This window comes from the organism of the source record quoted next, unplaced genomic scaffold, assembly GCF_019419815.1.
Source record: "Pyrus x bretschneideri cultivar Hongxiangsu unplaced genomic scaffold, Pyrus_bretschneideri_v1 Contig32, whole genome shotgun sequence".
Taxonomy (NCBI): Eukaryota; Viridiplantae; Streptophyta; class Magnoliopsida; order Rosales; family Rosaceae; genus Pyrus; species Pyrus x bretschneideri.
Window position 1 is genome coordinate 3544094 of NW_025999635.1, and position 16493 is coordinate 3560586.

The following is a 16493-nucleotide window of genomic DNA, read 5'->3' on the forward strand; positions in this document are numbered from 1 at the left end:
TAAAATGAACTCTCTTTAACAAAAATTTTGGCTCCACCACCGCTGGTATATTATAGATCAGGCCGTTGACTATAGACTGCAATTTATGCTTGAAAATTCAGAAAAATACCTAAAACAAACTAAAAAGTCGCAATATATCTTTATCAATCTGGTTAGGGTGGAATGAAGTCATAGTTTGACTTTCAACTTTTTACAACCTTTGCTGTTATATACACGAGTAACGATTGGTTATAAGGTTCTAGGTGGGTTTGATCACAAATTTCATACTAATCTTTAATAGTTCGATTGGGAAATAAGTTTTGATTTTGTTTCAAACTTTCGAAAGACTGCTACTATTGTTCACACCACATTCACACTTGTCACCGTTCTTCATTATCTGACCACATAAAAATGTTTCTGTAAAGGAAAATATTAGGAAAACTAAATTTTTAGATATTTTTTTTGTAGATCAATATGTTGTGATAGTTGATGGTTATGCTTCTTTTGTAATGATTTAAAAAAAAGGTTAATCATCAATCGTCATATTATGCGATCTATAAAAAATGGTTTAAAATTTTCGTTTCTCTAACATCACACTGCCACAAAACGTTCAAAATGTACCCATGTGGGCAAATTATACTTTTCAAATAAGGGAAAATGCAATGCATGGTTTATTTCAAATTGCACATGATGATTAGTAAGAAAAACACAAGATACAACATATTTCTTTTTCCAGTCAGGCAAGTACGAATATTCTTTGAAGTTCTTTCCAAAATAATTTTCCTTTAAACCTTAATTTTAATTATTTAAGAAAAACAACAACTGTCCATATAAGAATCCTAACTCATTTGGGAAACTTAGAGGAATTTTGAATTCTAATCCGTTGATTAGTTTGGTATTTGGGAAACCATTTCACTTGAATCGATCTGGACGCTTATCGTTTTAGATACACGGTATTAATTTCCACAGTTTTGATTTCTCCTTCAGCATCTTTCTTCTTTATTTATTCGATAAAAAGCTAGAAAAATGAGACGTACACGAAGAAAATGAGAAGTGAGAAAACTACTATCCTAATATAAAAACACAAGAGAATTGCAAGAAAACGGTTGTTAATTCCCACACACGTGGTAGTAGCTATTAATCGTTGTTACAAGTAGGTCTCACAATGCAAAAACTCGTAATAAACCATTTGCATGCATGATAGACCGTTGCAAGCACAACCATAAACGCAAAATCAACAGTATCCAAATAGAAATACAATTTCAACACGGAGATACTTTCCAAACTGCATAAAAAAGATCCCCTCTCCCTCTCCCTCTCCCTCTCGGAATCTTTCCCTCAAACACGCAAATAATATTGCGGTATGCTATTCACACATCTATTTTTACTTTTTACATACTTTTTGTTAATTTCTATCATTTAATCTTCTTCAATCCATCCGATCCGACGGCTGAAATTTAAAAAGGTATGTGAGAAGTAAAAAAAGATGTGTGGATATCATACCCCATAATGTTTTGTCATTACTAGTCCTCCACTACTCTACCTCTTCTACATATAGATACATATAAATATATGGATTATATACATCCTTCCATTTATATTTATATAAAACAACCCCACAATACTATTTCCTTGTATAAGCCAACCTAAACAACAACCGCAGTAGCAGAGACGTCCAAGCTCTCAATCTCTCCAAACACAACAAAACAACACAAAGTTCGATGGACGTGGAGGCTCACGAGCCGCGGCCGCCGCCGTCAGCCCTAACGCGGCTCAACAAGTACGTTGCCAAAACCCGAGTCGGCAAGCACTTCAAACTCGCCGAGCGCAACTCCACTTTCACCACCGAGCTCCGCGCCGGCACCGCCACGTTTCTCACCATGGCCTACATCCTCGCAGTCAACGCCTCCATTCTTTCCGACTCTGGCGGCACCTGCTCCGTCTCGGACTGCATCCCTCTCTGCTCAGACTCGACACAGTCTCTCCAAAACTGCACCGGATCGGTCATCCAACCTGACTCGACGTGCAAATATGACCCAGTCAACCCTGGTTACTCCACCTGCATAGAAAAAGTTCGAAAAGATCTTATCGTCGCCACCGTTGCCTCCTCACTCATCGGCTGCGTAATCATGGGCACCTTCGCGAATCTCCCGCTGGCTTTAGCCCCGGGTATGGGCACCAACGCCTATTTCGCATACACCGTCGTCGGGTTTCACGGATCGGGTAATGTCTCGTACAAGAGCGCATTGGCCGCGGTGTTTATCGAAGGCTTGATTTTCCTCTTCATCTCCGCAATCGGGTTACGCGCCAAGCTCGCAAAATTAATCCCGAAACCGGTTCGGATCAGCTCCTCCGCTGGTATTGGACTTTTTCTGGCGTTTATCGGGTTGCAGAACAATGAGGGAATCGGGTTAATCGGGTACAGTTCGTCGACGTTGGTGACGCTAGGAGCCTGCCCCGCTTCCTCGCGGGCATCTTTGGCTCCCGTCATAACGGCCGCTAACGGCACCGTTAGTTTGATCCAGGGCGCTACCGTTTCGGGGGATATTATGTGCCTCCGGGACCGAATGGAAAGCGCGACGTTTTGGCTCGGCGTGGTCGGCTTCGTAATTATTGCCTATTGTTTGGTTAAAAATGTGAAGGGGGCTATGATTTACGGGATTATTTTCGTGACGGGCATTTCATGGTTCCGTAACACCAAAGTAACAGCGTTTCCCAATACGGACGCGGGAGACTCAGCGTATGAATACTTTAAAAAGGTGGTTGATATACATACGATCCAGAGTACGGCCGGGGCATTGAGCTTCAAGGATATTGGAAAGGGGTATTTTTGGGAGGCACTAATTACGTTTTTATACGTAGACATACTCGACACCACCGGTACTTTGTACTCGATGGCCCGGTTCGCCGGATTCACCGACGACAACGGCAATTTCGAGGGCCAATATTTTGCTTTCATGTCGGATGCTTCGTCCATTGTGGTGGGTTCCTTGCTGGGCACGTCACCTGTGACGGCATTTATTGAGTCATCTACAGGTATACGGGAGGGCGGACGTACAGGACTAACGGCGTTGACGGTGGCGGGGTATTTCTTTTTGGCGTTTTTCTTCACGCCGTTATTGGCGTCGATACCGGCTTGGGCAGTGGGGCCGCCCCTGATTTTGGTTGGGGTGCTGATGATGAAATCCGTGGTGGAGATTGAGTGGGACGACATGAGGCAGGCGATCCCGGCCTTTGTGACGTTGATTTTAATGCCGTTGACTTACTCCATAGCGTATGGGCTGATTGGTGGGATTGGAACATTCATAGTGTTGCACGTAGGGGATTGGGGCCTAGAACTTTTGGTCAAATTAGGGATTGTAAAGGTGGGAGGAGGTGGTGGGGTGACCAATGGGGCACATGATCATCAAACTAGAGAAGAAGATGCAAAAGTGGCTGAAGTTGGAGTTTAAACTTTTCAATTTTCATCTATATAGCAAAAATTGGGGTCAATGGGTTCATAGATACATGTACATACTTTACATGTTTCAAAAGTCTTGCTAGACTTTTTGGATCTCTGTTTTTGTTTCTATTTTTTGAAATTGATATCTATTTTGTTTTGTATACAAATAACGTAGAGTTAAATTTAAGGTACAATCATTTGACCTGTAAATTTCTTTTTTAATATTTGTATGAAATACTTATACTCACAAACGATAAATATCTTTTCTATTATAAATATGTAAATTATATTGTTTTGTTGACAAACCAAGTGCTTCCTTAAAAAGCACTTGTAATCTCTTTTAACACTCATAAGCTCTTTATTTTTTTTTTCTTTTTTCTGTAAGGTGGTGTTATCCACACACCTCATTTTACTTTTTAGATACTTCATGTTAATTTATGTCATTTGGGCCTCTTCAATTCACTCAATCCGACATACAAAAATTAGGAGGTGTGTGTGTAAAAATGAATGCAAATAACACCATCTTTTTTGTAAGACGTAGTTAGATTCGCTTTGAGTTGTGAAAAAACAATAGCAAACATACCCTTAGTTATGTTCGATGACTTGATCTTTTGGGTAGACCATTTATTTAAATCATATTTTGTAAACCATCTGACGTGGTTATTGATAATTGGATTATTACTTGAGTGTTAATTAACGTGCTTATTTCCTATTGGTAACACATCATAGAATTTGTAGATGTGCTCTAAAATTTTATCTTAATCAACACTTTAATCAAACCCTATTTATTTGCTTTCTTTCGAAATCACACGGGATTATTTGCCAAAACCAAAAAGAAAACCGGATTAGGATATTTATCTCTTAATACCTCACGAAAATGGGTTGCAAAGTCTTCATCAAAATTGGTTTTGAGTCTCTCTCATTGTTACTGTATTTCCAAAGACAACAACAGTGCATATATAAATGTAATTTTCCCTTTCTTCGATCTATCACTTTTCATGGGTTCTCTGGATAATTTGTTCTTCCAGTATTAACTATAACTATTATATTATAAGAACATAAAAGAAAACAAAAGTTGCGCATAAGCCATAAAGTATATATATTTTTTGTTTTGTTTTTGCAACAAGATATGATTAATGACATAAAGTAAAACCAAGCAAATAATGGCACTAGCCTTTCCATCCGGCAAACCAGAGGTCCAGAACGGGCTCAAGTTCAGATTCGGTATAACAAACTATTATTCTCTTCTCAAAGGTTCTTGGATTACACTTTCACAACAGAGCTCGAACATCACAAAAGAGCCGATTAAACTTGGACCATCATAATAAAAGCCAACTATCTTTAGATTGACCATGTATAATACCAATCTCACACTTGTATATATGAATCGAATATGAAACTTCTTCGAACCAAGCGAAGACAACTGTCACTAGGTCAAAAGTTGATTAGTCATGATCTAGCATAGTAGCTTTTGCTTAGGCTAATTGGACTCTATAAAAACCACAACTTAAAACGTTCTTGAAGGGGGACCATCTAAATCAAGCAGGCAGTGCTTAGTGGGGGGGATATTTGATACCACTCCACTGACCAAACACCTGTCTTGTTCTAGTGGGGATTTTAACTGATTGATCAAAAAGTATGCACCAAACTCACAACCAGAGAACTTATCCTACTTTTTGTTTCTGTGTACAAATAATTGAGACTAATATTATACGTACAAACGTACATTGGGAGGAGATTTTTGATAGGTGATTGACTAGTTTAGCAGATAACTAACAGATGATAATATTACTCTTTTGTGCTACTATATGATAAGTTGATAACCGTAATTCCTATTCTGCAGTGAAAATTAAAAAGGCAAAAAGGATAGAGAATTGCAAAGTAGGGTTCTGAGAACATATTCTTTGCATGGTGTTGGACTGACACGAAACATAAACCATGGTGCATGTGTCCTCTAATCCTAAAAAGTCATGCTTTGGAGTTCTTTCCAAAGGCAAATCAAGAGATAAATAAGAATGTGGTTTGATAATTTGTAGCCACAGTAGTGACAGGTGTGCAGGGATTTTCATGCGAATATACACCAGTTTTGTTAGATATATGTTTTCTTGAGTGTGTCTGGCACTAACTTGATGGTGTTAGGAATGTATCCAAATAAGAAATTCCTTCATATCTCGGGGCGTTTATGTGTGACATCGAACCATGAGGTATATGCATCTTGGGATATATCAGAAAGTTCGCCCTTGTGCAAGTGAGGCTTAAAATTTGTCATTGCAAGTTGGAAAAAAAAAAAAAAAAAAATGCATGTACATGCAACCTCTTTCACGTATACAATTATGTCTCACAAAATATTGCAAATACAAAAAAAAAAACGTCGCACGCAAAGGTTGTATATTTCTTGTGTAACTTTAACCTAATATATTCAAATCGAAATTTGTTCATATCTTGGTGTGTTTACGTGTGACATCAAACCATGAGGTATATGCATCTTGGGATCTATAAGAAAGTTCCACTTTGTGCAAGTGAGACTTAATATTTGTCATTGCAAGTTGAAATAAACTTGCATGTAACATCTCTTTCACGTATACAATTATATCATACTCATATAATGTTGTAAATACGAGAAAAACGTTGAATGCAACAATTGTATGCAAGTCTTTCTCGTGTAAGTCGCAGTTTAACCTACTATAAACAACAGTTTATAAAAAGGAGAAATTAGGTTATCATCCCTCTTTCTTCTATTGCATTGATTAAAACCTTATTTCTTTTTAATTTTTTTTTTATCAAGGTCCCTAACTTTTAATGAGCATCATTATTTCAGTTATATATTATTTACATATCAACATAATTTATTTCTAAAATTACATTTGGCATATTTATATTTATGGTTAAACTTTATATCATATATTTCTATTTTTAGTTTGCACCATTTTTAATTGGCAACCCTTTTTTAATTTGTACCAATTGTCTTTTTAGTTTTGATTTGTACCCATATATTACTTTCATTTTGTGCCCGTATTTTCAAAATTTTTATTTATACTCATAATTTACATATAACGTTTTTGTTATATGTAAAATTTACCCTTTTTTTCCGTAAATGTACCATTTTTTAATGTGAAATCTATTTATTTTTTATGTATAATGTATACATATTTTATAATAAAATTTACCCTTTTTCATTTTTTTAACACTATGAGTACATTCATTTGACATTTATTATTCAAAGTTATATTGTTACCTCTTTTTATCTATTTATTCAATCAAAATTTTTTTCTTTTTTATTGTAATGGTTTTTAATTTATATGCCATATAATATGAGATTTTAAATCTCATAACATTTCAAGTAATTAATATCAAACATATGGAAATACATATTAATAGCAATAATGAGATGTACATAATTAAGGAACTTTAATAAAAAATTGAATATCATTAAAATTTTAGTCAAAAAATATTAATGGCTAAGGATCGAATTCAAAGTTCCTCTTATAAATATTAGAAAATTAGATGTCAACCATTGCATGGTTGTAGACAAAAGGTGAAGGCTTGAAAAGTGGTTTAAACTAAAACTTCTTGGAAAAGTGAAAGCCATATGCCCAAAGGAGCTTGCCAAAAGATTCTGGTCTTTAGTGAACCAATAATATGGTCCAGGAGCAACCTGATTTTATGATCCCAAACCCATCTGTTGTATTTTGAAAATCATCATCTTGGAACTTGGTAGATTCACATTCACTGCCCCTCACATCTTAGATATTTTTATTTGATTCCAAGGGGTATTTTGGACAAATCATCTGTCTGGTATAAACTTCTGGTTCCAGCAGAAGAAGAAAGAAGTGGAGAGAAATGGCAACTGTTGGCAACAGTTGCTTTGGTTCAGTCTTCTTAGCTCCGCTTGAAAACGATGCGTTTTTAAAGAAGATTAAGAAATCTCCATGCAATTTTTTAATGGGATCCAATAATTCCTCCAAATCCAACAAAATTTATTGTGGATTGCCAGAAAACCCCACGAGCAGCAGACCTTCCATTTCAAAGAACACGGTGGAGGAATACAACGCTGCAATGAAGAAGATGATGAGGAACCCCTATGAGTACCATCATGATCTGGGTCAGTCTCGTAATTTCCCCACGCATAAATTTCTGTAATTTCAGGTTGCATTTCATTTTTTTTTATTTTTTATCAATTGATGATTCTGTAATTTGTTTTCTTTTGTGGGTTTTCTCTATTTTCTGATTAGTGGTGTAGTTTGATCAAAAGATTGAAACTTGAAAGTGCTAAATGCAATTTATTGACAAAACCCAATTGAATTTATGTTATTTGATTTTAAATTTTGTGTCTTTGTGTGATATAAATGACCCAGTTGCACACTTTTGATCTTTACTTAAATGTAGGTTTAGTGCTTTAAGATGGTTACTAATTAACTTTTCATTGCACCTTTTCTGTAAGAAATTCTGGCACCAGTTCAATTAACTTTGCTTTTCCTTCTTATTGGTCCTGAAAACTGTTTTTAGTTTGAGACAAGATGCTAAAAGTTCATTAATTTGCAGTACTTATGATGTACTTTGATGCGAAAAGTTCATCAGATATAAGTCAGTCTGCGTAGATTACCACGATTTTGAGCAGCAGCAGCAATGCCTTGTTGCTGAATTTGTTGAGGATTAGGACTTTTCTTTTTATAACTGACCAGTGATTCAGGACGTCTTTTTACGAATTCAGAATGAGTAGGGACAATGGTGATAAGTTAAGTTTAACCTAAGGGAATTTTGGGTTCTGCATTTGGGAAGAAAATAAACAAATCCCGTACTATTTCAGAGTATAGAATTAGCACCTTGTAATCTATTCCAGTGGCTTCAACTAATGTGATTGCTTGTGTTCAATGTTCAGGCATGAACTACACACCGATAACTGATGACTTGATAGTCGGCTCCCAGCCTCAGAAACCGGAGGATATAGACCACCTGAAGGAAGAAGAGAATGTGGCATACATTTTAAACTTGCAGCAGGACACGGATGTTGAATATTGGGGAATTGACTTGCAGTCGATAATAAAAAGGTGTAAAGAACTTGGAATCCGGCACATGAGGAGACCTGTGAGCAAATATCCCCTCCCACTTTCATTTAACAGATGAAGTGCATTCATACTAAAATGACCTGGATAAAGTCCCAAACTTTCTAGACATAGCAAAGTCTTTCTTTTTACCAACATCATGATTTCGGATTGCAGAAGCATCGTGCTTGATTCTGGAAAATATTCCAGACCAACAACAAAATAAGTTTTGGGACCCTTTGTGCATTTGCCTTACTTTGTTTATCGACTACTGCAGGCAAAGGATTTCGATCCAGAGTCCTTGCGAAATGGTCTACCTAAAGCAGTTTCATCACTCGAATGGGCCATCTCAGAGGGAAAGGGAAAAGTGTATGTGCATTGCACTGCTGGATTGGGAAGGGCCCCGGCTGTAGCAATTGCTTACATGTACTGGTTCCTTGGAATGAATGTGAGTCCTTGTTCATCGCTATATTTCTGCTTCTTTCCATTAAGAAATCGCATAATGCCATACCCTTTGGTCACATGCGACCGTTTTAGTGTTCCAGACTTCCAGTGAAGTATTGAAGCCTCTATGACGTCTAAATGACTATGAAATCTGAAACATGCCCATATTATTCAAGAAAATTGAGATTTTCTGTTTTCAGTTAACGAATAGTTTGAAATTGATAGCTATTGTGATCATGTGCAGCTGAATGCATCGTACGATGAGCTAACTTCCAAGAGACCTTGCGGGCCAAATAAGAGGGCAATACGCGGAGCTACCTACGATCTGACCAAAACTGACCCATGGAAGGAGCCCTTTGAGAGTCTTCCTGAGTCTGCATTTGAGGATATAGCAGACTGGGAAAGGAACTTGATTAGAGACCGCGTCTATTCTCTCCGTGGAACTTGATCACTTAGGTAAACTTCAATCTATAATCACTGGACAGTCTACTCTCGAATATTTGGACCATGTCCGAAGATACTGGTGCTGAAAATTGCTCTGAAACATACTTTTCGTGTTGAATGATTTCGAGCGATCCCAACGCATGGCCAAACAACTGTTTCTGCACTGTTTTTTGGTTGTCTTTTTACTATCCTTTGTTAATATTGTGAAGGTATGTTGGTTCTTGACAGGTTCCCATGCCATTAGAAGCTCAACATCGTTGATCAAGGCAATGCAGCAAAGAGTTGGTACAGGGGATAGATGGCGGATTAATTTCTGGGCAATGCTCGATGCTGGACGCCTATCAAGCATGCTCGTCATTTTTTTCAATCTACCCCGTGCAATCATATACTATTTAGCTTAGCGTATAAGATTAAACAAAATAATGTAGACGCAGAATTATGTGGCATCGAAATGGTTTATTGGTGATTGCGATATTTAAGCTGTGTCCTTGCGAGTCTGATATTTTATGAATCTGCAACTACAAGTTTAATAAAAGTGCAGTTCTTTTCATATTTTGGTCAAGATTTTAAGTGCGGTTCATCGCAGTGTTTCTTCGGCAGATTTGTTCCCAGTACGGAAAGCACTTGCATTTCCTACAACATTGTTTATCCATCTCCGGAGCAACATGCTCTATGTTGTTTTCGGTTTTTCTGAGGCAACACGCTCTACGTTGTTATCGGTTTTTCTTGACAAAACAGCAGCAAGCTGCCGTTGCTCGAAAAAAGGAGCTAACAGAACTCTTTTATAATTAGTTCTTTAAACGCTCATAAACGATTCATCTTTACAGTAGATAAACAGCAAAAAAAGTGTTCAAGAAACATTAGGAAGTGGAATGTGTCCGGAGTTTTGCAAGTTCTGCTTGACGGCGACCTAAATGAAATGCAGTAACTATCCATAGCAAACAGACCTGGAGAAGAACAAAGAGGACCAGCGTTAGTTCATCGTTATTTGTTCGATAGAAATAATCCGGAAGAAAAAAATGCAAATGCTTTGCAAATTTAAACGTACAGGCAGGCCGTAGAGAGAGACAGTTGGTGCCCTTCCGTTCAGAGTGCTGAAAAGTAGCTTGTACATTCCTGCGGCTGTAGCATCTCCTAGTCTTTGAACAAATACATCAATGCAAACCTGCAATATACTCGGTTTAATAATGTTTCAAATTGTTGGGCGATTTGCTTAAAATTTCACGGTACAGGATCAACGCAATGTAGGGCACCAAATAAGAAATCCTGTGAAAAAGAATTCAGAAACTCGTACCTTGGCTTTGTATTTTTCATCCTGCGAGACAACGGTAAACAGGAGTTCTCTGCCGGGCCTGGTCATAACATAAGTAACAAACTGCAGAGAAAGACCAAAAAATAGCTTAAGATCCAACTTCACAATGTTCTCTCATATTGAGACTTTGACTGTCATTTCTATCTGAATGAAAGAAAAATCACCATGCATATTACGTATGTTTTAACATGTTTTTAGCAATTTACAGGCATACGTCTTGCCGTCTTGATTAAGTTATCTTAAAGGGAAAGCGCAATTTAGAGAATACAAACCTTCCGCGAGGTCTCAGAAACTGCAACAGCTACCCAAGTTGGCCAGACAGCAATAGCAACCAAATTTAAGAAGGCAACAAATGGAGCCGCGCAAATAGCTGTAGTAACCCCTACTATAGTTAGAAAACGCCCCTGTGAAAGTGCCATAAAACACAGGATGTGATTATACATAAATACCTATAATGATGTATGATACAAAGCATACACATCAGTGGAAACATTTGTTCGAATTTTATGACAGCAAATAAACAGTTTCACAATGTCATAGATGAGTTGTATTGCACTTTCAAAGAAAATTCATCCTGGAACCACTACCAAAATCCAAAAAGTCAGCTTTATAGAAACACTCCCTAATTTGCTTCAAGAATCTTTAATTTTTATTGCGATGCCTAGAAGAAACATATTAATCACAAACATAACAAGATAGGACACCAGATTGCCTTCAGCAGGAAAGCAGAAAAGCAGAAAAGCAGAAAAGCAATAATGTTAAACACAGCTGCAAACATGAAACTAGGGCAATCAGCTTTTAGCAAGAAATGAGCTAAGAAAATATTCTACCAAGGATATCTCACGTTAGTTACTATAGAAACTACACAAAGTATCAGCTATATAACAAAATCTCCGAAAAACAGCATACCGTTATGGTAAGTTGTCCGGCAAGGATAAAAACAGCAATAAAGCTGTTTATCTGAGCCAGCAATTTTCTCCTTCCAAGAGAGGTAGTAACAGTCATGGCAATTACACTCACTTTCTGAAGTTACAAAAAATTAGAGATAAAAATCAGCGTAAAGATAAAAATAACGACAGAAGGAAGACAGAAAACAGGAGAAAAGGAAGATGAAAATATATGGGTAGAGCAACATATCCACAGACAAGACTCCCTTTTGAGTCAAGTCAGATAATATAGAGAGGCTAATTTAGAATTAAGTTAGACCTCGTGATAGTGGATGGTCTTACCTGAAAATAAAAGAATGACGAGATAACCGCACTCAACCACAGGAACAAGGACACATACAACAAGTAAGACGATGACAATATAAGCCAAAATCCATCTAAAATGGCCCACATCTGAGGCTTCACTACCGGAGTAGGTGAGTTGGGAGAATTTCCTTTGTTGCGAATGGTTTGCCCATTAGGCTCAGTTTTCCGATCAGGCTCAGACTCTCTAACGCCAAAAAAGAAACCATGTCAAGAAAGACAAAGTTTTATAACCGCATATATTATACACATTAAGCCAAAGAATGCAAGCTCATAATTTTCGGGATTGTTCAACTGCAGACCGGAAATACTTTTAAACCCAATAAATTTCATTCTTGACTGGCTTAATTGTTAAATCTAAGATGTCTGCTGCAACAGTTATGTGATTCACTCCACAGCTCTAACACAAGAAACAACAATCCAAGACAAGAACATGTATGACATTCTTTTGAGATGCCCATAGCTCATAATGCACTTAATATGGAAGAACTACACAGATTATTACAAAATTGTAACAGAGAATTCAGTCTTGGCTCTTGTCTGTGCTTTATAAAATGTTGCATGCAACAATTTCAGAGAATCCAGAGACAAAACAATATGATAATATAGTTGACCTGATCGGAGTTAATTTCTCATGGACATGGGATAAATCCAGGGTTATCCCTTTGGACGACTGTGCAGCAAATTCCATTAACAAAGCAGAAAACAGTAGCAGAACTGCAACAAATCAATCCATGGTTTAAGACATATCAAACACACACAAAGATACACTTAAACTATCGCAACTGTCAGATTCCAAAAGATGGAATAAGGAAACATACATGGCCCCAACCTAGCCATTCCCGTGGCCAACAATGACCCAAAAAGCTGGCCTAGTGTGGCACCGGCACCAATAAAACCAAATAATCTTGAACCTGACTGAATACCCAACAAGTTACACGTGTAACAAAATTTTGTATTGCAATCAAATTTGTGTGGCAGGGATAGGATACATACCTCACTGTCCATAACATCGATTATTCTAGCCCAAGTCGAAGAAATTGTAATTAGATTAAGTAAGGCAATCTTCAAAAAACAGCACAAACTTTTATCACCATATAAAGTTTGATAAATAAACAACTTTACATATTCAGAAATAGGTTCTAATAGATTTTGGAAAAAAGAAGAAGAAGCAATTTAGATATATTCATCATACCCAGAGGAACAATGCAATTCTGACCGAGACATAGAACCAGCCAAGATTCTCCCACGCTATGGAATATGCAGTGCCAGCTTGACTCACATCAACCTTTTCGTCATTTACTGACGTGGAGTCTACAGTGACCAAGCCCTAGCCATACACAAGGCAGCTATTCAGTACAATATGAACATATTTCTAGAGTGTTAAAGCAACCAAATCAGAAACAACTTGAAGCCCGATGAGACTTCATCTCACCTTCACCTCAGCTTGTGATCCGGCTGACGAAGCACGCCATAGAAAGAAGAATGCAACAAGTGATACACTAAAAAACCTGAGCATCAAAACCAAAGCCTGGAATTTCAAGAAGCAACCATTACAGAGCGATATGCAAACAAACACATATAAAAAACAAGGAAAGAACCAGTTATACCCTTTTACTCTTCAACCCAAATTATCAAGTTACACAAACACCTCATATCAAAAGAATCAATTTTTACAACAAAAACAATAATTTCGAACTCCCCATATCGAAAAAAAAAGAAACCACGCATATCGAAATCTGGCAAGAACCAGCTATACCCTTTTGCTTTTCAACCAAATTATCAAGTTACAGAGACACCCCACATGAAAATAATCGATCTTTACCACAAGAAAACAACAATTTCAAAGCTCCCCACGTCGAAAAAATGGCGGAAATACACACATACCTTGCCTTTCGAAACGTTGGGCAGAGAGAAGATGAGAGTTGCAACTGGGGCGGCAATGGAGGTGAGGGCCAATGACCCCACAAACAGACTCGGCAGGCTCGACAGACCTAAGGAAATTGCACCCTCGTCGCGCAGCGGAAGCACCACGAAGTAAGCGCACAGAATCTGCATTGAAAAATCAAAATTTATCTCAAATCCCAAACCCCAGTTCTTGAAATTTGAGAAAGCGTTGAAATTTAGAAAAAACGATTGGAGAATTTAGGAGAGCTTACGAAGAAGAAGCAGGATGAAGAGTGGAGGAGAGCTGAGGTCTCGTGAGGGTGCACCGAAACGAAGGTGGAGAGGATCGTATCAAATCGGGACCTGCTCATGGCTTCTGTGTCAAATGGAATCATGGAAAACTGGATTTTGGTGGATGACTGTTACGATGAAAAAAGAAGAAAAGCTTCAGTTCGACGTTCGTGGTTGAAAAAGCTTAGCTTGAAAGTCAGAGTATATGACTGGGCCTGGGGTCTGGGCTGGCCCAATAGATAACTGACGAATCAGGTAGTCTCTGGAAACACTACCTCGTACTCTCTCTCTCTCTCTCCTCTCTCCCTCTCTCTCAAGTCAATGTGCGATGCCCAGCTACCTCTGCAGAGCATCTAGATTTCTCAGCTCAGCTCCCACGATCAGACTCGCATCTTCGAACCCTGCAAGATTTCGCTGCTCTGTTAAGCTTTCGACCATGTCTAAGGGAGAAGGAGCTGTTCGCTTCCCGTTATCGGCTTCAAGCACTCTCGTAATCCAAAAGGGAGATATCACCAAGTGGTCCGTCGACGGCTCCACGGACGCCATCGTCAGTCCTCCTCTCTTTCTCTTTACTCTATGATTCCTGTGTCGTTCTCTCTCTCTCTCTCTCTCTCTCTCTCTCTCTCTCTCTCTCTCTCTCTTTTCTGTTTGTTTCTCGAGAAAATAATAGGAAAAGAAAAGATGATAACTTTGCACCCTTTCGGGGTCTTAACTTTGAAGTGATTGATGGGTTTGAATTTCTGTTACTGGGAAATCAAAATATCAAATCAAATTCTGTGTAAATTTAGTTTTAGTTTTACAATTTCTGATTGCTATTTTCTGCGGTTTGTGCTTCTGTGTGCTTGTAGCATATAACTTTGTGCACGTATTGATAGAATGTTTGCATCCAACCCGAAACCGAAACCGGTTGATTACGGTTCATATTGTTTCTTGCTCCATGTTAGTACACTGTATTTTCGTTCCATGAATGTCCCAAATTGCTCCCATTGTGTTCTTGTGCCATGTTTTCGATAATATATAATCCGGTTCAATGCAATTTAGTTCTTTGGTCAGCATCCAGTTCTATGAATGTGAGCATATCGATGGGCATTTTTGTAGGTTAATCCAGCAAATGAGCTGATGCTAGGAGGTGGTGGTGCAGATGGAGGTAATTTTGTTTTACGATTTTGAATTGACATTTCAAAGCGAACCTGCCATAGCTTTACTGATTTTGAATGATCTTCCAGCTATACATAGGGCTGCTGGTCCAGATCTTCTGCAAGCATGCTATAGTGTCCCAGAAGTCAGGCCAGGTATTCGCTGTCCCACCGGAGAAGCAAGGATCACCCCGTAAGTTCTCATGATTTAGCCACCATTTATGCATATGGCATCACTTGGTTTTGATTCGTAGTTTCGTGGAGAACATAATCAATGATCACTTGCGTTGTATACTATGCAGGGGTTTTAAGTTGCCTGCATCTCATGTAATTCATACTGTTGGACCCGTGTACCGTTCTGGCAGCAACCCAGAAACCTTTCTGAGTGCTGCGTACAGGTTGTAATCTGTTTCTTGCTGATATGTAGTTTAATGTGTTGGTACTTTATTCCTTATTAAAACTCCTGTGCAAATCGATTACAGGAATAGCTTGACCTTAGCCAAATCAAACAACCTTCAGTATATCGCGTTTCCTGCTATTTCTTGTGGTGTGTATGGGTAAGTTAACAACGAAACTCCCATTGGTGTTCGAGTACGTAAGCTTTACAGTTGAAGGATAAGAATCATAGTAACATCTGATCACATTGACTTGTCACATTAAAGTTGTAAGCGACTAACAGATTAATCTCGTCTTGACTGTCATTTTGTTCCAGATATCCTTACGATGAAGCAGCTACAGTATCTTTATCCACAATTAAGGAGTTTGTGGATGGCCTAAAGGAGGTATGTATGCTTGTACCCTACATTTTCATGGATCAATTGAATATTCTTCTAAAACTCACTGGCATTTTCATTCGATGTTCGTTGCAGGTGCACTTTGTTCTCTTTGCAGACGATATTTACGATGTTTGGGTGAAAAAGGCCAATCAATTGCTTAAGGCTTAATATGCACCGCAAGCAAGCAATTAGCAGATATATGACTACCTTTCTTTCAGAGTAATTGGATGCAGAACCTCTTATGTAGAACCGAAGTTTATTGGCTTGTAATGTGCAGAACGAAATGGTGAAATAAAGCATATCGTAGATTGCCAATGTACTCGAGATATTATCGCAAAAAATACCATGGAATTATATGAAATGTATGCATTGCAGAGTGTTGTGTTCTATACATCTAAGCTTACGTTCATTTTGCACAAGAAACCAAATCCAGACTCAGACGCGAAACGGGGAAAATGGCTTTACGCTGAAAACTTCACTCGAAGGAGCT

The 16493-nt window shown here is 38.1% G+C and overlaps 4 protein-coding genes across 5 annotated transcripts; 3 read left to right on the forward strand and 1 right to left on the reverse strand.

Annotated features, from left to right (window-relative positions):
• Positions 1–1492: 1492 nt before the first annotated feature.
• On the forward strand, positions 1493–3631 carry LOC103953761 (adenine/guanine permease AZG1-like). The gene has a single exon (XM_009365550.3). It carries the CDS (start codon positions 1701–1703, stop codon positions 3429–3431), a length of 1731 nt encoding a protein of 576 aa, XP_009363825.2. The 5' UTR covers positions 1493–1700; the 3' UTR covers positions 3432–3631.
• Positions 3632–7044: 3413 nt separating this feature from the next.
• On the forward strand, positions 7045–9901 carry LOC103953827 (phosphoglucan phosphatase LSF2, chloroplastic). 2 transcript variants are annotated; one of them, XM_048590875.1, is made up of 5 exons: positions 7045–7523; positions 8301–8506; positions 8741–8911; positions 9152–9363; positions 9570–9901. In XM_048590875.1, exons 1-4 carry the CDS (start codon positions 7262–7264, stop codon positions 9353–9355), a joined length of 843 nt encoding a protein of 280 aa, XP_048446832.1. In that variant the 5' UTR covers positions 7045–7261; the 3' UTR covers positions 9356–9363; positions 9570–9901. The 2 variants fall into 2 exon arrangements, with proteins under 2 accessions (XP_048446832.1, XP_048446831.1); XM_048590874.1 differs by having other exon boundaries at positions 7050–7523; positions 9580–9901.
• A 214-nt stretch (positions 9902–10115) lies between these two features.
• On the reverse strand, positions 10116–14352 carry LOC108865358. The gene is made up of 13 exons (XM_048590873.1): positions 14073–14352; positions 13801–13965; positions 13349–13444; positions 13109–13243; positions 12910–12978; positions 12735–12831; positions 12528–12630; positions 11893–12100; positions 11573–11686; positions 10936–11067; positions 10646–10726; positions 10400–10516; positions 10116–10298 (listed from the first exon to the last, which is right to left on the reverse strand). The coding sequence occupies exons 1-13, from the start codon at positions 14193–14195 to the stop codon at positions 10212–10214; spliced, it is 1527 nt and encodes a 508-aa protein (XP_048446830.1). The 5' UTR covers positions 14196–14352; the 3' UTR covers positions 10116–10211.
• Positions 14349–16394, forward strand: LOC125480261 (macro domain-containing protein VPA0103). The gene is made up of 7 exons (XM_048590879.1): positions 14349–14638; positions 15190–15238; positions 15318–15420; positions 15530–15625; positions 15710–15784; positions 15940–16009; positions 16097–16394. The coding sequence occupies exons 1-7, from the start codon at positions 14420–14422 to the stop codon at positions 16169–16171; spliced, it is 687 nt and encodes a 228-aa protein (XP_048446836.1). The 5' UTR covers positions 14349–14419; the 3' UTR covers positions 16172–16394.
• Positions 16395–16493: the final 99 nt, after the last annotated feature.

What these genes read in the sequence shown, in the direction of transcription:
- LOC108865358 (XM_048590873.1), bottom strand. Translation starts at nt 14,195, where the DNA reads ATGATTCCATTTGACACAGAAGCCATGAGCAGGTCCCGATTTGATACG. An exon ending in AATGGCTAGGTTGGGGCCAT is followed by an intron (nt 12,631 to 12,734) that starts GTATGTTTCCTT and finishes GATTTGTTGCAG; the next exon opens with TTCTGCTACTGTTTTCTGCT. An exon ending in CGTCATTCTTTTATTTTCAG is followed by an intron (nt 11,687 to 11,892) that starts GTAAGACCATCC and finishes TTGTAACTTCAG; the next exon opens with AAAGTGAGTGTAATTGCCAT.
- LOC103953761 (XM_009365550.3), top strand. Translation starts at nt 1,701, where the DNA reads ATGGACGTGGAGGCTCACGAGCCGCGGCCGCCGCCGTCAGCCCTAACG.
- LOC103953827 (XM_048590875.1), top strand. Translation starts at nt 7,262, where the DNA reads ATGGCAACTGTTGGCAACAGTTGCTTTGGTTCAGTCTTCTTAGCTCCG. An exon ending in TGAGTACCATCATGATCTGG is followed by an intron (nt 7,524 to 8,300) that starts GTCAGTCTCGTA and finishes TTCAATGTTCAG; the next exon opens with GCATGAACTACACACCGATA. An exon ending in ACTGGTTCCTTGGAATGAAT is followed by an intron (nt 8,912 to 9,151) that starts GTGAGTCCTTGT and finishes GATCATGTGCAG; the next exon opens with CTGAATGCATCGTACGATGA.
- LOC125480261 (XM_048590879.1), top strand. Translation starts at nt 14,420, where the DNA reads ATGCCCAGCTACCTCTGCAGAGCATCTAGATTTCTCAGCTCAGCTCCC. An exon ending in GGAGAAGCAAGGATCACCCC is followed by an intron (nt 15,421 to 15,529) that starts GTAAGTTCTCAT and finishes TATACTATGCAG; the next exon opens with GGGTTTTAAGTTGCCTGCAT. An exon ending in TTGTGGATGGCCTAAAGGAG is followed by an intron (nt 16,010 to 16,096) that starts GTATGTATGCTT and finishes TGTTCGTTGCAG; the next exon opens with GTGCACTTTGTTCTCTTTGC.